General features: G+C 32.1%; 2 protein-coding genes across 3 annotated transcripts; one reads left to right on the forward strand and one right to left on the reverse strand.

Moving 5' to 3' along the window:
- Positions 1-461: 461 nt before the first annotated feature.
- Positions 462-887, forward strand: LOC133294969 (small polypeptide DEVIL 4). The gene has a single exon (XM_061493748.1). It carries the CDS (start codon positions 541-543, stop codon positions 679-681), a length of 141 nt encoding a protein of 46 aa, XP_061349732.1. The 5' UTR covers positions 462-540; the 3' UTR covers positions 682-887.
- A 4,934-nt stretch (positions 888-5,821) lies between these two features.
- On the reverse strand, positions 5,822-12,224 carry LOC133294961 (SUPPRESSOR OF GAMMA RESPONSE 1-like). 2 transcript variants are annotated; one of them, XM_061493737.1, is made up of 6 exons: positions 12,095-12,224; positions 11,084-11,219; positions 9,298-9,484; positions 8,712-9,196; positions 7,027-7,416; positions 5,822-6,924 (listed from the first exon to the last, which is right to left on the reverse strand). In XM_061493737.1, the coding sequence occupies exons 1-6, from the start codon at positions 12,106-12,108 to the stop codon at positions 6,868-6,870; spliced, it is 1,269 nt and encodes a 422-aa protein (XP_061349721.1). In that variant the 5' UTR covers positions 12,109-12,224; the 3' UTR covers positions 5,822-6,867. The 2 variants fall into 2 exon arrangements, with proteins under 2 accessions (XP_061349721.1, XP_061349720.1); XM_061493736.1 differs by lacking the exon at positions 12,095-12,224 and adding an exon at positions 11,786-11,916.
- Between the last annotated feature and the right edge of the window lie 8,811 nt (positions 12,225-21,035).

Below are 21,035 nucleotides of genomic sequence, written 5' to 3' on the forward strand. Positions count from 1 at the left end.
ATGTGGATCCAACGAAAGATAGACAGAAACAACAAAATAAGAAGCATTATAAAAAAGAAAAGAGAGAAGGCTTTTGTCCTAATGGGCAACAAGAAACTCACCTATTATCATGCATAAATTAAGGGCAGCTTATAATCTAAGAAAAATAAAATAAAAATGTTACCTCATAGTTGAAATGGCAGACCCATTATGCTGGTTGGTGGTGCCTACACATAGGATTATAGAGTGTGACATAGCAATCCAAGAAAGAAAGAGAGGCTTTGGTGAATTGCTTGGCTTGTTTTTTATCAAAGGGTGAGGTGGGGTCCAATTTATGTTTGTCTGGTGGGTTTGGAAGCACTGCACGCCCTTTCATGCCCCATCGGTGCCTTCTTACTAGACCAATATGAGATAGGACCACAACCCTCCTATGTTCTATAAGAACCCATCTCTCACCTATTCTAAACCAAGTCAAGGACAACACTAGCTCAAAGATCAGCAAAAGGGTAAAAAAAAAAAGAACCCCTTTTTTTCATTTCCAAGAGTTTGAACAAAGAAAAAATGAAGATGGGTAATGCTACCATGGGAGGCTCAAAGAGAAGGCTATCAAGTAGAGGACTTGGAGGGGTCCTCAGAGAGCAGAGGGCTAAGTTATACATAATAAGAAGATGTGTGGTCATGCTCCTCTGCTGGCATGACTAGTAGATGAAGTCTTGAATACTTGGAAGTCCAAGCTTGCTTCCATGGCAATGGAACAAGATTAGTTCCTTCTCTTCTTTTGTTTTTCTCCCTTGTTTCTTTCTTTCTTTCTTTCTTCCTCTGATTCATGGTGGAGTGTAAATAGCTGACGGATGGATATTATGGGAGAGGGTAACAATTTTTTGTATGGCTTGCGGGCCTTTATGTACATCGGAATAGCAATGAATTATAATGATTAACAATTTCAATTTTATTAAAGTCCATTTTACTCTTCATTCTTTTCTTAGTTTCTTCTGATTAATGAAAGCATATAAATAAGTTACCTTGTTGATAGCTTGTGCATTTTAAGAATCTTTAACAAAATTTATATCTAAGCATAGATAGAGTACTTTGATCTTTTAAGAGCACGCTCTGTGATGATAAAGTTGAAGAGTGGTTGTTCTGGTTAAGGATTATGAGTCCCCAAAAGATTCCTTTCTAAATAGAATCTCAAGTAGTATTCAGGTTTTAGTAGGAATTTCATGAGAGGAAGATTTAATTTGCCATATTCTTATGATTGTGTCAAGCACATAACGGAAAGAATCTTCTAACATTGTGGGTTTTCTTAGATTGCTTGGAGTATTCAAGAGAAAGAAGAGTTAACAACAATCCAGATTGTATATTTGAATTTCTTAAAGTGCTTCTTTCTACAATTTCACAGAACTGCAATAGTTGTACTGGTAACTGTAGCAGTACATTTTATCTTTTACAGCAGTTGAGTGCCAAGGCTAATTTCTAATTCTTTAAAACTAGTCTAGACACAATTTTTTGGCTTATGAAATTAACTACGGGTGTGTTTGGTACAAGGGTATTAAAAAAATTACTGGTAAATCTTTTTTGGTAAATGTCAATTATTATATTTGGTAGAAATAACAAAAATCAGTTTCTGGATATCTAAAATTTATCGATAATTTGATTTACAAAGAAAAGTTACTATTCAGATTACCAAAAATAATATGGTAATTCAGAATTTCAAGTAAAGGAAAAGCACAACAATAATTTTTGAAACAAAAATACCCCAACACACATCAAAACCTATATCCAATCTATCAATTACAAAAGTAAAAATAGTTTGGAGTCATTTTTGTAAAATAACCTCATATTCCAAGTCATATTTCGTTCTAAACCAAACATGAAATCAGTAATCTTTATTCAATATTTTCAGTAATATTTTGACGAACCAAACACTTTTTTCATAACATTTCGAGTAAACTCAATTTCTAGTGTATTTTCATTAATCGTGATTCTCCGATATCAGAAAATTTCTCTTATACCAAACACATCCAGAGAGAATCAATTCAGCAAAATAATTTTTTTTTTTTTTTTTGGTATGCTATTCAGCAAAATAATTTAATATAATAAAAATAAAGATCTATACCCTTTTGGTGTATTTCCTAGGCATGAACCTTTCATTTTAAGGGGGACGTAGATACAACAATAGACTTTTATATGAAAATATGAGAATATGTGAAAAAGAGAGAGAGGGAGAGAGATATTGATTAAATAATTAACTGACGCGCTAAAAGAAAGGAATTAAAATTAAAATTTAATAATAATAAATAAAGCTTATGAAACAAAAATGCTGTATACTAAGATCAAGTTAATAGCAGTGGCATCAATAATTAGACGCATGATGTAGACCCATTAATCATTTGAAGTGAAGATTTTGTTGATGACACTAGTATAGGAACTGTTAGCACAGTATATGGCTTATAGAATCTACCTTTTTTCCCTTTACCCTAAAGGGTAATATCTATAAAGTGTTTGCAGCATGAACTCAAAGAGGGATAAAAAGATTATTTTTCTTTAAAAAAAAAAACGAACAAATATCTTCTATTAAACTTATTTTAGGCATATATTATTCTTTATACATAGTTTCCAAGCTCTTTTTTATTATTAAATGCTAATATAGAGAACTCTGTTAAAAGAAATGTCTTTCATATTTGACCACAAAATTTTGGAAGAACTCTTAACACTTTTATGTTATTATTTTCTTCCAATTTATTTTAAAATTAAACATGCATATGCTATTTAATAATTTTGTCTCTTTCTTTAAAACAAATAAATAACCCACATATGATATGATAACAACTTGTGACATTTTGATTTACTTTTTTCCTTTCTCTTATTTTTTTATTATTTTATGCATTATCTTTTCACCCATTATCAATCAAATATTTACTTCTCTAAATGTTTCTTTTTTATTCAAAAAAATATTTTTTTCATTATTTTTTATATTAACACATTTGTGTTTTTTCTTTTTAATAGTATAGTCGTATGGTGGTGGGGTGACATCATAAGATTAGTGATTAACTTAATTCTCAAAAAATAATTTTAATCGTTACGTGACATCAATTTAGTATGGTAAATTTTGATGTAAAAGAGTATAGTTCAGAAATTAAATTAATATAATATTCTTTTGAAAACCCTTTTTTTAATAATAATTGAAGATTAAAATAAGATTTTGCTATAAAAAAAAAAAAAAAAAAGAGCGTTTGGATATGACTTCACAAATCTCGGCTAATGTCAGCATAATTAACTTAACGAATGATGCATACCAGTGCTTCACATATACATATACATACATTTTATTTTAAAAAATAAAAATAAAAAATTCATCACCCTTGCTCTTGTTTGTGTATGCTTTTCCTTTTGAAACATGATGGTTAGATACTGTTTTGGGAAACATGAATTGTGCTCAACTCAATAACAAGACAAAGACCTTTGGTTGGTGTGCACTGACACTGGGGAAGGTTGACATGGATCTTCTTGTCTTCCAATCTTCATAGGTGAATATGGGATTATGATTATATCCTCATCTTCAACCTAACAACATCAAACATTTATTTTAAGTCTTAAAATAAGATTTTTTTTTTTTCATGCAACTTAGTCTGTTTTCAGATTAAGATATTAAGAAATTAAAAAAAAAAATTAATATCTTTATAATTTGTTATATATATCATATTACAATCTTAATTATTAATTTTTAATTAATACCCCTCTCACATAAACATTCAAGTTAAAGATTGTTTTTTTCAACAAAAAAAAAAAAAGTGTTTCAAACACCAGACAACACACGTTCGGCTCAACCAGGGAACAAATTGTGTGTGTTTATGGTCAAATCTCTCTGTGAATGTGGGCCTGACTGAATTATTGGCTTCTAGCCCACTTTCACGTGTGCCACTCGTCCATTTCAATGGGCCTACATCTGTTACTGATAATACTCCCGATTCTTTTTCATCTTTGACTACAAAAATAAATAAATAAAACATAAGTAACTGTTTAAATAAATAAACATAAGTAACTGTGCAGAATCTGAGTTATTGAAAATTGTATAATAGTGTTGTTAATATGAAAAATAATGTTATGAAGAAATGTGTGATAAGTAATATAGTTCTAAAGAAAAGTAATACTACAATTAAAAAAATTAAGACTCAAAGTGACGAGAATTTTTATATCCTTGTATAAATCTTTAACTGTACTTCTAGATGTCTGTATTAAAAATATTAGAATGTAAATTGGATCCAAGTGTACAAATAATAAACCAATAATTTAGTCTTTTGAAAATAATTTTTTGTTTACAATTTATTATTTAAATTTAATTATTGTACAAGTTACTCTTTAAATTCATGTAATTTGTATTAATTAATCTTTCTTAGAGGTTATTAATTAATATTTCTTAGAGGTTAAAGTAAGATATTAAAAAGACTGAATTGGCATAAATTTTGTTAATTCGAGAACTAATTTAATTAAATTTAAAACTAAATTAAAAAAAGTTAAAGAATTAAATTACTTAATAAAATAACGACAAGGTTGTAAGCTTTCTCAGACACGTGAATGGGAATGGGATCCTTTAGAGTTAAAAAAAATTACAGTAGTGTATAATTCTGTAATTAATTTTTTATTTTTTTATTTTGTAACAAAATAAAATATTTTTTATGATTAAGGTCTCAAAGTAACATGGTAAATAAATGAAGTACCATGGGTTGTTTGCGGAATTCAAACATGAATGGATGAACACACATGATTTTAACTGCATTGTCTTATTTATTTATTTATTATGAAATATGTTTGTGGACCATGTAGACACAGGAGAGAGTGTGTGTGTGTGTGTGTTAGTGAGGTCAAATTGCAGGCAAAAGGCACCCACGTGCGCAACCTTATCCTAAACCCTACCACGTACTTTTGATTCTCTTTCGGTCACATTATGTCTCCTCTTGTCTTGTGGTCCCTACTCCCTAATACCTATTCTTTCATTTCCACTTCTCATACATATACCCCCCTATCCCCTTTTCTCTTCTCCTTTGAGAATACCATAATCATAATTTAAATGTATGTACTTTAAAATATGTTTAGTATGAAATTTTTCAATTGATAATTAAATTTTAATATGTTCAAATCATATAATAGTTAAATTTTCTTTCACTTAGATATTTGAAAGCATACTTAGTTTTAGTCTGAGTCTTCATATGATTGAAACTATTGCTGTACCCTTATTTTCCATCACATTTTGCCTGACACCAAACATATTTTGTTTTGCAAAACTGGGGAGGGAGAGGCAGGAAGAACAAAATGCCTAACAAAGAATGTTCTGTGTCTAGCAAATTTAGAATATTGTTGCGTTCACAGTTAAGTCGTAACATAGATTAGGTTCGATGTTGTTAAACAAGGCACCAACAATTTTGCCGGGTGTTGATAGTTCAGACACAACAGAATGACATTCCCTGCAACTATTGCCTGGCACAATAACAATAATAATAATGATAAATAATTGATTACCATGATTAGTATGTAATACTGATTGATTAAAGGAAGGTTATTAGAATAAGAGAAGGTTATATTTATAAACTTTTTGTTTACAAACTAGACTAAGTATGATCGGTCATACTTCAATCAAGAATGTATGACCGGTCATATTTAATGTAATTTGTAAAAAAAATTATAAACGGATGTTTCTCCATTAGAATATTGGTATTACTATAGATTCTTTTTTTGTAGATATTTTCTCACAATCGTTTGGAATCTATAGCATAAAATCAACTTCATGTTTATATTAAGATTTACAATTTCATAGGTCATAACCAGCATATAATACAATTGGTGATAAGGTCATAAAAAAAAACATAATAACACAATGCTGTTCTTACTACCCAAACAAATGATTATGTTAGAGCTGTGGTGCCATAGGGAAGAAAAATGAATTTGCACCGTAAACTCAAAAGGCAGGTACTATGATTGCTTTGACTTAAGTTCTTCCCCAATGAACGAGCCAAATTAGCCGAAAGAAGTTGAGGTTTCAGGATCAGATTAGTCAGGTTGTTCAGGTCCCCATTGTCTGTGGCGAACAGCAAAGCCAGCATTAGTCTTTGGTCCAATAGGCAGATACTTTGAACGCTATGAACATACCTTGCCAGTTTCTGTTGCCTTGTAAAAGATGAACTGGAATCAGGTATATTAAAAATTATTGTGATTTAGATTTTCTCATCTTATTAGATGACCCACAAATTTTCTCATATAAACACTCATTCATTTTAGTCTCTCTCTCTTAAAATGATATGTTACAAACTAGAATGAAAGAATCCAAAGCTAATAAAGAAAAAAAGATGAAGGATTTGCCACTGTTTCTGAGATTTATAATTGCCTTGGGGGGGTTAAGACAAGTTCATGGGCAGCTCAATTAGCTCTATCTCAAGCAAAGACAAGTTTCATGATCTGTAAGGCAATAACAATCTCAACGTTCATGAATCTGTCACCACCACAGCACATAATTTTAAGAGTTTATGGTAGACAATGCATTTGACTGTAGGGACATCATATCTTAAAAAGCCAAAACATAGCAATATACATATGCATTTTCTACTTTCAAAGTGAGAAAAGGTGAGTGACTATGTGAGCAAATCAGGTCCACATCCAAGATTTGAGAACCTGGAAGGAACATGCCATAACTTCACCACACATCAGAAAGCATTGATTACAGCTTGGTTGATCAAATCAAAGTATCAAACAATAAGTTCGCTGCCCACCATTACAGCCAAAGAAGTCAAGCAAAGGAGTAACAGTTCAATTTACCCCTTATTTTAAAAATGCAATCTATCAACAAAATGTAGTTACAAAAAAATCTTTGCTTCCCATTTGAAGTTAAAAACCATATTAGTTGATTGCCTTGCTGCCACCCCAGGAAATATAGCTATCCTGTGAACCGAATTCCTATAAAAAGAAGAAAGTCATCACAAATCAAGAAAATTTGGTGGTCATGACAAAAATAAATTAAATCATTGTAATGCCAGATCATTGAGAAAATGGGAATACCAGCTGACTTAGCCGAAACTCTGAAGGTGGTGTCTCAAGCTCTACATTAGCAGGGTCAAGGACAAGATTTTGGCACTCTTCAATATCTTTCTTCAGATGCTCTGGTCCTAGATGAGCATAAATAGCAAGACTGGGTCGTTCTTCATGTTCTCCATTTTTCCCATCCCTATTGGGAGACTGGCTTTGAAGGAGATCATCACACAAGGACAATGCTTCAACAAGTTGTTGTGAATCCAACAGATTCTGTGACTCACTATCCCACCACTTTGGGTCTTCAGCATTATTTTCTATATTATCTTCATAATTTTGAGTTTCTACCATTAGTTGATCAGATTTTGCAATCTCTTCACCATCAGCTTGAATGCCATCAACACAATCCATTTCGGGATGCTTTGTTAGAATATGGTGCAGAAGACAAAAACAGAAGAATAAGAATTATCAACTTCTGTAGGTGCTATTTTCACATTTCCCTAAACTATCATCACAGATTCACAAGCAGCAACTATCAAAATTAATATCATAACTCATAAGACTTTCAAATCATTGTCATTCAGAATTTGCCTTAAAAAATATAAGACATAAGAATTAGAACCTTAAGCTAAGCGGTTAAGTGACATTTCAGTATTAATAAACAAGAATGATTAGAAGTGTAAGAAATTATTTCAGAGCAGTGGGACCAGCCATGCATGCATCTGTTCGGAGAAAAACCACATCAAATAAATATCTACTCTTAAAAACGCCAGACCATAGCACATTGTTTAACCACATTAGCCTCAGTGGCGGAGCCGGGCTCAAATTTGAGTCCGGGCCAAGAAATTATACGTGTATTTATTTTTCTTAATTTTAGTTAGTTCATATCATAATATATTTAAATTGGGGAATGATCTGTTTATAAATTTTTTTTTACAAATTTTTGTAAATTATACCATACGAAGTACATAGTATAACCTAGTGTACTTTCGAGAGTACATAATATAGTTTGTAAGAGTTTATAAACAAAAAATTTATAAATATAACCCTCCCCTTTTAAATTATGTTAAATACAAAGTACCTGAGCAGCAGTACAAGAAGAATTATAATTTTATTAAATATTTTTAATTTTACTAAAAATAATTTTTTTTATACAAGTGGAAATTGAACACATAACTTAATATAACTTACCCAAATCTCTTACCAAAAATATTTTAAGTTTTAGATAGGGCCAAATTATAAATTGTAGCCCGGGCCAAATTATAATTTTAACCCGGACGAAATTATAATTAATTATAATTATATATAATAAGTATAATTTGTTAAAATTTAGCCCGGGCCGAAGCCACACCCAAGATACACGTGGCTCCGCCAATGATTAGCCTAATTCAATACCGGGAGCAAATCACATGTTTGGTGCTATGGGAATAAAATCACATATGGCTCTTTCATATTACATCAATACCAACCTTCATTTTGATGTTGTTATCTTAGCAAATGACATGTCAAAAATTAAATCCAGATTAAATACTTAAAATGCTTTTGGGTAAAAAAAAAGTGGGCACAGCATACGATTACAGAAGAACAGTTACACTCTCATTATATGATACATTTCTTCTGACAACAAAGCAAAACACACAATAAGAAAATTTTCATGGAAGACAATAATTGGAAAGAAATTTTTACGTTTGTTAAGAAAAGGTTTAAGGTTTTACCTGAGGAATATGATGCGATTCTTGTCCTATATGTAGATTAGAACATCGCTTTTCATTACGAGGAGGTTCAGGAGTGACGGATTTGGGTGTGACCGGATCAACTTTCACAATAGTTGCTTCAGTGGTTTCTCGAATATCCTGGTCATCTTTTTCACCCAATTTGACTTGCTGCTGCTGGTAAAACACTTTAGAGATGACATACTCTCCATCCTTTTCATCCTCTTCTGTTCCGAGATGATATTGATGCATAACCCAATTAGTTTTCTCAGCTTTTCCTTCTCTCACAGGGCTCATATACAGAACCAAAAACTTTTTACAGCCTTTTTGAACCCCATTCAAGATGACAGGTTTAGTCCTTCCAGTCTTGTGCCAGCGGACATCACCAAAATCCTGACCATATATCTTCCGACGCTTTCGATTGCCAGTATTATAAGCCTTGATTGCTCTGTGGAAAAAGTGAGAAGCACTTCCATCTTGCTTGACACCTAAATTTTTTTATTTTTTATATTAAAAAAATCATATAGGATAATATATTGATTGAAAAAATAATCAATCATTCAAGTTTGAATAAACTCATGCTATCCACCTGGTAAATGTTGAGGATGAGTATGACAAATTCCATCATCATCTTCAAGAGTAGTAATAAATTCATCAATGAAAGGGTGAGGTTTTGAATTTCCAGCACAAACTTTTGCAAGCAAGTGCCATATTATCTCTTGATCAGATGGATCAAATTTAACACCTTTAGGTAGTCCAGGCCACTCTTGTGCTACCTAACAACAGAAAGTTTACAAATGTCAGAACACCTATAAGTGCAATACTAGGGGACTTAAAAAGGATGAAGTTGCAAACTTAATTTCATTATATGTTTCAAACTTAATTGCATTATACGTTTAAACTTTTAACTCAATAATGGTAATAAACTTATAGGACATGTTTCTGCGACTCCAGATATATGGCAATCAGCACAGTTAAAAATAAGAAAAGCAAACACCAAAGTAACAAGCATTTCTGATCAGATCACCAATCTCTGCTGTTGAGAATGCGTGATAGAAAGAAGCAATACTTGGATAGTGACTGCAGCCCACTTTTTGGTGTCATGTGCCTAACTTCGAGGACAGATATCAGAAATTGCCATGAAATAGGCTCCTCTGTAACAAATGGTTTCCGTCTCTAGAAGTTTGCTAACATCATTACTAAGTAAAAACCATGCCAAAAGTGCTCTAATCCCCCCAACCAATCCAATGATACAACTGATCCTATTCGATTTTAGAAGTACATAGAGAAATTGTGTGTATACTGAACAATTCTGATTTCCTATTTCTCCCATCACTTTATAACAAGTTTGATGATTTCCACGCTGAATTACATCAGGAATGCTATTTTAGAAACAGCTAAAACAGCAAAGGAGTATTTATATGTGCTTGAGGGAAATGATGAATACCAAAAGGGGGAATCATTTATTTTAGATTCCAGATTTCAAATTGAGGCTGGTACAGTGCCAATGTGCCATAGATTCTTTCCCTTGCACCCTATCTTGCTAGCAATGCATCATTCTGTATTCTCTACAATTTCTTGATGCTTGAAGGAAAATTTGAATTTTTTTATACCCTTCTCTCCACCTCGACAAACGACCCCATTACTTCTAGTGAAGTTGAAAATTCATCTTGATGTACACATGGCATTAATATCAGGAACGAACCTTTGGTACCACAACATGAGCTGGAACTGGAAATGTGCAATTTTTCATAATGCAATCATACTTATCTAATATGTTGTTGAAGATAGCAGCACCCACATAAATTATATATTCAAAAGTGAATATTAAGTAATTTGCCTCTTGAATTGCTAAGAGATAGTTAAGGCAAAAAAACTCATAGTAAGCTTTAAACTCAGGGCAAACTGACTTGCCCGTTTGATTACAAGCTAGCATGGAAAATGATGAGATTATCATCTACAGACGGGCATAAAGAAAAGTGACAGTTTCCTTCCTAAGATATAAGTAGATATTAAATGCTTTTGCATTAATGTTTACATTCAGTTCAGTTGGGATAAATCCCTTCTCTCACTTTTTTTTTCTTCAGTTAATAGTAGCTTCAACTAAGGCATAACTGAATAAAAATCATATACAATCACACTCGCGCAATATCACTGACAGAACATGGCAAAGAACCATCAGCAAGACTAGCGTAATTATGATGAAAAGTAATAATGAAAACTAGACTAAATGTCAAGGAGGTAGAGGGTGAACATCTGCCATGAAATAAACCTTACACGCAAACATGCACACACAAAATAGAATATCCACATAGGAAGATGTTCCAGCGAAATATAACCCAAAGCAAAAATCAATATTATAAAGATACACATACATCGCTGTTGTCAATAACATGTTGACAATTTGGGCAAGCTCTGGTAGGATCGCTTTCCCATATAGCTTTTCCATATGCTCCAGATGCACTCTTTATTTTGGTTGCAATTCTACTTTTGTCCACCAACCACGATGGTCTGCATACGCAAGAAGAGATACAAAACTTAACAATCTGAATCGATGCATCACTTCACAACATAAATTGTAATAGTCACATGATCCAAAAACTAAGATCAAAATGATATCAAGAGTCCCTTACTACAAGCTTCCAAAGGGATAACACATTAAGAAATAATGAATCCAAAAAGAAAGTTACAAATGGTAACATTAATCAAAGAATAATTCAAAAAGGAAAAGGGAAAATTCTTAGTTCTCTAACATTAGTACAAAGATGGCCTGGAAACTCAGGAAAACACAGACAAGACACACAATTACAATTTTATTACTTGGCTAGAACTACATCCGTCCACCAATATTTAGGCAATTTGGACAAGTTCAAAATAGCTTTCAGAAAAGCTTATAATGAAAACGATTGATCATAGAGAATTTTTTCCTGAAAATCTGTTTTTGGGTAAAATTTAAGCAAAACCAAACATTAGCTTAATCAATATCACAACACAGGTGACAGTAAGCAGTGGACTACCATTTCCATTATATTTAGAGAAAACACACAATATGGTGGTGGGGATGCAAGTGCTCAAACCTGATTGGATTAAAAATAAAAAGTTGAAGAGTATAACCAAAAAAGCTACGAGCTTTCAATTGCTTACGGTGAACTCTCATTTATTTCTCAATAATAGAACAATGAACAAAGCATAGAGGAAACCATCTCAGAATAACTCAACCGAAATCCAAAAAAGCTATGATTTTTCACACGAAAGTAGAAACCCCATTTGCGATATAGTAATAGAAGCACACGACAATGTTCTTCTTCTTCTTGAATGATATTTCAGTGGGAAAATGAAGTAATTTGATACAGTACCAGGCAAAGAAAAGAGAGAGAGATACATACCCAGGCCCAGCCATAGGAGAGAAATGTTGATGATGAAAGTCAAGCGTGAGAGAGATTCAAAACCATCGATTCATGCTACTTGCTGAGTTGCTTCTCTCTCTCTCTCTCTCTGAGAAACTTCCCATTATTCAAAAAAGGAGTGTTGTTATCAAAAAAAAAAAAAAAAAAAGAGTGTTATGTCGTAGGTATTCTTTTAGGGGACGTTTGGTACGCGGCATTTGGCCGGATTCCCGGGAAACTGAATTTTTCTAAATTTTAAATTTTCGAATATTATCGTAAACTGAATGTAAAAATCATATTTTTGAAAATTGAGATTCCCAGACAAATAAAAATTTCTCCTGTACCAAACGCCTCCTAGGCTTATCATATTATGTTGAATAGATTTGAAATCAATGAAAATTAATTTTTCTCTTTCAATCGTTGATTTCAAATTAATAATCAAACAGATAATAATAAAAATGGTAAGAATAAAATGACAAATATAATCGTCCCTAATGTTTAATACCTTCTTTCTTCTTCTTTTTTGTTTTCTCATTTCAAAATCTAACTTTATATTATTATTTTTTCAAAATTTAATTCTTATATTTTTATAAATTTTAAAATAAGTTTGAATGATAAACAAATGAAGAAAAAGAATCACCTTTTTTAGAAATACAATGAAAACTAAAGCAACATCAAAAAAAGTCCTATACTGGGCACAATCTTGGGAGACTAACTCCCCTCAAGTCATTACGAAGCAATTCCAAACAAGCCGTTAGAGGGACATCCAGCACAATCAGCTGTCCATCCTGATGAGGTGCATGAGTAGCAAGCCAATCAACAACAAAATTGCCTTCTCTATAAGTATGACTAAGCTGAATAATCCAGTCTCTTTGAAGCATGCTACGAGCTCGGATGATTAAAGCAGAAAGAGGATGACTTACGTCACACCCTTTTCTTATAAATTCCAAAGCCACCTTGGAGTCACCCTCCACAAAGACTCTCCTAAATCCCTTATGCCAAGCCAGATCCATACCTGTCAAGAACCCCCAAATTTCCGCTGAAGTAGAAGTATCACTCCCAAAGAATTTTGTAAAACCAGTTAACCAGTTCCCAGCAGCATCCCTTATGACTCCACCACATGCAATCCTTTGCCCACTGTCTATGCTGGAACCATCCACATTAAGTTTAACATAACCCTCAGAGGGAAAATTCGAGTGAATAAGACGTTCCTCTCTTCTAAGCTCCTGATGACCAATCTTAATAAGGGTTTCATTAGCCAATTGAATATTACCACAAGTATAGGTAATGCGCCTAATGAGACCATACTTCGAGGTGCTAGTTTGATAAAAGATCGCCTTATTTCTTTCCCCCCACAAACACCAAGCTATCACCCCAAAATACAAAGGCCAAGTTCGATCAGTTTGAAACGAACCTTTTAATCCTAGATTTGTCTGAATCCATAGGTGAAGATCCATGGAGAAAAAGTCACTACGGTTATCAGGAGGAACCCAATGCTCCCATAATTCCCTGGCACCAGGACAATCTCTAATGGCATGTAAACTATCCTCACGATTATAATGACATCTCAGACACCCTGCATTTGTAGCCATGTGACGATGCACTCTACGAACATTAGTTAAAAGAGAACCTCTGTAGAGAAGCCATAAGAATTGTCTAATACGTTTAGGATCAGGCCAAGCCCAAATTACCTTCCAAATCCTATCCTGATGATAATGCGAGGTACCCATGAGATAGTTATAAGCTGATTTCATTGAAAAAACCCCATCTTGGCTACCTGCCCAAATAACACGGTCCGGAGAAGGATCCACTGTAGGAGGGAGCACACTACGAATCTTGTCTAATACTGAAGTAGGAAGAAGGTGTTGAAATAAAGGCCAGTCCCAATTACCATAACAAGTTACAAATTGAGACGTAGACCAATGAGTCATAATAGGAGGAATAGGTTGAACAACCAGAGAAACAAGTTGAGGACATCCTGGCACCCACGAATCCATCCAAAAAGACGTATGAACCCCATCCCCTAAAATGATACGAGAATTCTCTAGAGTTTGAGGCCAATACTTAACAATAGCCTTCCATAAACCAGAATCATTTGCGGAAGCTGAGATACTTGGAATGAGCCTTTCCTCCACCTTATACTTGCTACGAAGGACCCGAACCCATAATGAATTACAATCAGTCATGATTCGGTGACCTAGCTTCATGATAAAAGCCATATTATTCTCTTTAATTTTACGAAAACCAAGCCCCCTACATTCTTCGGCAAACAGACCGTCTCCCAAGAAACCAGGTGAGCTTTCCTTCGTTCAGAAGTTGATCCCCAAATGAAATTCATAGTTACACTCTCAATACGATCACACGTACCACTAGGAATAATACAAGTTTGCATAGGATATTGAGGAATTGCAGTAAGAACTGACCTAGCCAAAGTTGATCTTCCTGCCAATGAAAGAGTACGTTGATTCCAGGCATTTAAACGAGCTTGCATCCGATTTAAGATATAGTCAAACGTACTCTTTGTAACACGGCTATGACGAAGAAGAATACCCAAGTATTTACCCAAGTCATTTGTAGGAGAGTAGCCCATCAACTGGCTTGGATTCTGCACTCGGGTATAATTAACGTTTATGGAGAAGAAGACTTTTGTTTTTTCCTTGCTAACCTTCTCACCAGAGCACCTGCAAAAACAATCAAGAATCTTATTAATAATAACAGCTTGCCCCTATGTGGCTTCTGTAAAGAGCAGAAGATCATCTGCAAAAAATAGATGGGAAAACAGTGGTCCCCTTCTATTCAATCTGATAGGCTTCCAAACGTCCTCTTGAACTGCTACATTAATCAAATGAGCAAGTCTTTCCATGCAAAGGATAAAAAGATAAGGAGACAAAGGATCTCCCTGACGAAGACCTTGATTAGGAGAAAATTCTGTCGTAGTTGATCTATTCCAGAAAAAGAATCACCTTGTACTTAAGAACTGTGAGACATACATTAAATTAGAACATAAATTAAAATAAATAGATAAAGATATTTTCATTTTAAAATTAAATTTTATGTACTTTAGACTAAACTAATAACAAATGTACCTTTATTCATTTGCTTTTCTCCCGTCCTGTTGACTTTGGCTTCATGTCTTACATTGTAATTTACCTACGAAAACGTGACTAAGCCTATGCAGGAAATATTATTTTTCTCCTTGTATAAGATTAACGGGAAAAATGTTCTACTTTTTTTTGGGTTTTTCAAGGTATCATTGAGCCGACAGCCGAAGAATAATCTTTTCGAGACGGGAGATCCCGTTAACTCATTAAGTGGGTAAATATCTCCTAACAAAGTTTTTTTCATACACTCGGCCAGGGATCGAACCCCTGTCAAGGTGCTTAAAAAACCCAACTATCTACCAACTGTGCTGAGTTTTGTTGGTTGTTTGTACTTTTTTTAAAGAATATAATTGTGTAATTTTAGATTTTAACTGTAAATTTTCATCAATCAATGATTAAATTTATTGGGTTTTATTATGTATTACTAATTAATTAATAAATTTGACCCAATAAATTCTATTCATTGATTGATGAAAATCAATAGTTAAAATTTAAAATGAACAAAATTATATATTCGGACAAGTATTTTTTCCAAAATTAATTATCCAATACAATATATAAAATAAATAAATGGGATTCATTTATTTATTTTTTTATCTTTAATTTAATGGGTTCTACTTATTTTATTTTTATTAGATAAGATAAATTTTATAGATATATCATATATATATATAATACTTACAAGTTTTTTCCACCGGTGATTGAGTTCCACTCATGATCTTAAACTTGAGCCCATAAATACACAGAAGATTTTTCCTAATCAACTCATCGAAGATGGTTGAGATTAGTGTGCATCCTAAATTAATAATTAATCAAACAATACATTTGAGACTTAAACGAATAAACGCTCATTTTTTTAATACTCTCCAAAATAAAAACCCAATTTTTTTGACTACCCTCCTACTAAAATAAATGTGTAAATCATTCTATTTAAAAATAAATCCAGGTTATCTTCTTATAACTCCATCGGTACAAACTTCAATCACGAAACTTGAGTGCAATTTTAAAGGCTATGTTTGTTTAAGCGTTAAAAAAATTATTTTTAAAATTACTTTTTCAATCATTTTTCAATTTTTTTAATCTTTCAAAAAACTTATATAATTATTATACAAATTTTAACTAAAAAAAAAAAAAAAACCCTCATAAACAAATCCCCGATCTCCGGCAAAGGTGCATCCGTTAGGTCCGATCCAAAATCAGTCTTAGTCCAAAATCAGCTTTAATACTGGAGAGAATCAAATACATACTTTTACTCTCACCTGCTCAAATTTTTTCACAACACCTAAACTACCATCATTTGATTCAACAAAATACAATCCATCGTCAACAAAAACAACCCCAAACACAAACCCACGCATACAAACTAATAATGCCTGTTTACATTTGATACACTTGTAAATGCTCTTGTGCTCAGATGTGACAGTAGTAGCTAGCTCTGGTGAAACACAATCAATGCTAAAACAAAAAAGAGAGGTTCTTATAGGTTAAAGGAAGAATTTTTTTTTTTTTATCCCTCTAGGGAACAATTTCACTTTTACTTAAATCTGTATAAATCTCATGGTTAAACCTACAAAATGCATGACATCTAATAGTAATATGAGAAAAATATGTGTGGTTTTAAAGGATATAAAATTAGGTTATTTTCAGAGAAAAATAGAAATAAATCATGAGAAGAGAGAATGGTTTTTTTTTTTTTTCTTTCTCCCTATCACTTATCTCTATCTCTCTTTTAAAAGAATTATCATTTTTAATGACATGTATTTTTCCGTAGCGACAATTCTTCAGCAGAAGTATATAAGAAATTTCCAAAAAAAAACAGAGCTAAATTATATTCTAATTCCAATACTTTTTTAACAGAAGCAAGCCAAAGATTAAAATTAACAACTTTTATAAGAAATAAAAAATTAAACTCAAGTTAAAAAGCAATCAAAGTTGAATTTAATCGTATTTACACGAACAAAAACATACTAAAGTCTGTTAAAATCTAAAGCAAGAAAATATGGACGATGTTAGGTGATAATTGAAAGAGGTAGTAATGACAGAAAATGAGATGATAGTGTGGAAGTGACAGTGAGCGCAGTGTGCTGGGGTGGGGTATATATGTTGTGGTTTGTGTTGGACACATATTGTCAATTGAGCAGACTGAGATACGGATCTACAGTGCAACGTGTCACTCCCAAAGAAATTGCTTTACAAATAAGGACTACGACCTTTCCATGGTTTTTTTTTTTTGTCCTGTACATCTATCCAAAATGGGAATCTAGTTGTATTGGTTTTGCATTCAATTTTTGTGAGTAATATATGGGCTTGTTTCATTTCTGTTTTCAATTTTTTTTTATTTTTTTTAAATAAAAAAAAAATTGTTTGATAAATCCTGTTATGTAAAAATAATTATAAAAATTATAACTATTTTTTAATTTTATAATTAAATTTAGAGAATATATCTGAATTATTTTTATTTTCTGTTTTGGTTTTTAATCTTTAAAATTAAAAAATATAAAAAAACCTATTTTATTAACTACTCTATAAAATTGTTTTAAAAACAAAAAAATCAAGTCATAATCAAATAGGCCCATATATATCTCCCACTAATTACAATGCATCATATAATCTTTGGGTAGAGTTTTAATTATAACTAATTCTTTACTCGATATTAGTCTTATAGTCGGGTTCAAAGAGATAAAACTTGTGGAATTTTAGGGAAAGTCAACTCGCCTCAAAAATAAAATAAAATATTTTAGAAATGATTATCTCATAGTCAACCATATGATAATGTGATGTAATGGGAAAATATTTTCGATACTACAAATATATCGAATATTTGGTACATCTTTTATCAAATATGAAAAATAGTAACCCCCAAGAGTAGCTCAGTTGGCAACTGAGCTTCGAAGAATTTGTATGGGTCAGGGATTCAAATCCTGTCTCAAGCTTCCTTCCCCCGATAGCGAAACTCAATGCACCTGCTGTTTCAATTAAGAGCTAGTCTTCGGGCCGTACTCGGAGAACAAGGTGACTGAAGGAGGTTGAATGTGGATCCCCTCCTCACGGGCGAGGTCTCTGGTTCAAGTCCAGGATGGCTCAGCTTCGCCAAGGAAAAGAATAGAAGACTGATTTGACTCCTTCATGCATGCTCCACTTGATTCGGAGGGATATAGCTCAGTTGGTAGAGCTCCGCTCTTGCAATTGGGTTGTTGCGATGTCCTTGTATCCAAAATAAAAAATAAAAAAATGTGCTCATGTAATGGATATATAGGTTGTAATTTTCTATACCCTTCATTTTCTTCTTTGTTTTTTTCTTTACGTCAATCTATTCTTTACATGTCTTGGAACTCGGGGGGATATAGCTCAGTTGGTAGAGCTCCGCTCTTGCAATTGGGTCATTGCGATGTCCTTGTATCTAAAATAAAAAATAAAAGAATGTGCTCATGGAATGGATATAGGTTGTAATTTTCTATACCTTTCATTTTCCTCTTTGTTTTCTTCTTTACGTCAATTTATTCTTTACATGTCTTGGAAACTATTTTGGCATTGAAAATGAAAGAACGAAATAAGAAAGATAAAAATGAATCTTAAGAACGAAGGAAAGGAAAATAACGAAGTAAATAAAAAATATAAAAAATTAAACTCAAATTAAAGAGTGATCAAAATTATAATTTATCGTAATTCATACGAATAGATTTATATTTAAGTCTTTTAAATTCATACCAAAATTATAATTTTTTGTTTATCAGAATAAAATAAAAAAAATCTAATATATGATAGTGCAGTTGGTAGCAAGCAAACTGAGTGAGTGAAAAGAAAAGAATCTCGATTCGATTTTCACTTGTCAATTTTGAAGAGGATTTAAATATCTTCGTTATTGATTCGCTTATTATTTCGGACTTGTCTTATAATCAATTCAAAAAATCAAAATTTATGAAAATAAGAAAGTCAATTCGCCACAAAAAAATAATTTGAATTAATTTATTTCTAAGAAAAAAATTATACCAAAACTTTTCTCCACCACCAAAAATGAGACGAGACGCGGCAAGCCAGTTACCTCTACGTACGGGGCATTTCAGAAAAAGTTGTCGTTATTCGTATTGATGTGAAACGTCTCCAAACGACAAAAAAAGACTGAAATGCTTAGAGGACTTGAAGAATAATAATAAAAAATATATATTTGCAGTAGTGATAAAAAATTTATCATTATTCCTTTATTCTAAATATTTATTTTTAAATTAGTTTATCTTTATCTTTGATGTTTAAATTATCTTACTAGAGTTATTTTATAAGTATTATTAATTTTAAATTCAAAATAAGATTTTTCTCTCTTTATTGAAGTTGTAATTCTGTAAATTATTAGCTTGTTAAGCACATAGAAAAGAAGAATAAAATATTTCAAGTCTCTCTTTAATGTCTATGCTCTGAATCTTCTCTCCCAAAACTCTCTGCTCTCCATCTTTAAAGTCATCTCCATCTCTAATCTCTCTCTATCATTGTAATTTTGTTTCCAACAATATTCAACAACAATTGACACATACTCTGTCAAGAATCAAGATACACCGCATAAGTGCAAAACGCTACACACAAATTTGAATTTAAAAATGGGAAAAATGTGCATTATTTTAAAAGATATAAAACTGTGTCATTTTAAGAGAGAGAAAGAGATAGATAAAAGAAGAGAGAATTGATAAAAAAATAAAGATATAAATCTCACCTCTTTATGAGAGTAAAATAACATAAATTGTAATAAATACACCTCCTATTCAGCATGGGACACTCGGATTTTTTTTTTTTTTCTTTCTATCTTCTCATATTCTTTTCTCTATCTCTTTCCTCCTGCCCATTTAATATTTTGACTGCTGTAGCGCCAAAACAAAGCTGGTCAGTACAATGCGTTTGAGGACCTTTATCTCACAGTCAACTCTGCAATAGTGTGATGTGATGTAATTACGCACAATATGTAAGTGCATATGTCACCTTTTCTCCTCGTCAGGGAAAGAAGAAAATAAGAAATATGAGACGAATCTTAAGAACGAAGGAAAAGGAAATAACGAAATAAATCAACAATATAAAATAAAATAACAAAGATAAAATAATAGGATTCATTATTTAAAAATAAAAATAATGAATCTCATTACTTTGTCTTTATTACACAAAATAATTATCTCATACAATATAAGATAATTATTTTTCTATAAAATAAGGACAAAATACAAATCCAAGTTAATTAATACTCTAAGGAGGTGTTTGGCTCGCCGCTTTTTAAAAGAAACCTATGCAAATGTAAGAAGGATTCTTGAAATGAGATGTTTGGTTTAGGGTGATTTAGTGAGAAAGGTATTCATCCAATTTGCATGAATTTTTAGATTTTGGAACGGAATGATAGGTTTATTTACTGTTGAGAAAGCGTTTTGGGAGGTGGGTTTTTGTTAAAAAGTTGGGTAATCTCATTGTTCACTCAAATTTTTCACTATATATTACTTTCAACCAAACATACATTTCTTAAAAATTACTTAATTTTTCCAGTAAATTTTTTCCCTACAAAACTATTTTTTTAACATTTTTCTATCTATCTCACTTTATCTCACTTTCTCTATCAATTCTATTTTTCTAGTATTCAAAAAATTTCTCTTCAACCAAACGCTCTAAATAAACTCAAATAGACTGACTCCGTACAAGGACGGATAACCCTTCCCAAATAACCGATTCCAGGCAAAACTTCCGAACTGAATTATTTCTTATGCGTAATAATTAGGGTGAGGCGGAGGCAGTAACGTGAAAAATGTTATTAAATTCAAACAGATTGTCGATTTTATCGGAATATTAATTTAATGGGTTAAATTAAATTTATT

Source organism: Gastrolobium bilobum, unplaced genomic scaffold, assembly GCF_033153095.1.
Source record: "Gastrolobium bilobum isolate Gb01-03AN ecotype WA unplaced genomic scaffold, APGP_CSIRO_Gbil_v1 utg18403, whole genome shotgun sequence".
Classification (NCBI taxonomy): Eukaryota; Viridiplantae; Streptophyta; class Magnoliopsida; order Fabales; family Fabaceae; genus Gastrolobium; species Gastrolobium bilobum.

Bases quoted from the DNA above. Each gene is read 5' to 3' on its own strand.
- LOC133294969 (XM_061493748.1), top strand. From the start codon at position 541: ATGAAGATGGGTAATGCTACCATGGGAGGCTCAAAGAGAAGGCTATCA.
- LOC133294961 (XM_061493736.1), bottom strand. From the start codon at position 11,865: ATGAGAGTTCACCGTAAGCAATTGAAAGCTCGTAGCTTTTTTGGTTAT. The intron at 9,197-9,297 runs GTGGATAGCATG...AAAAAAATTTAG, and splicing joins TCATCCTCAACATTTACCAG to GTGTCAAGCAAGATGGAAGT. The intron at 7,417-8,711 runs GTAAAACCTTAA...ATTCTAACAAAG, and splicing joins AATCGCATCATATTCCTCAG to CATCCCGAAATGGATTGTGT.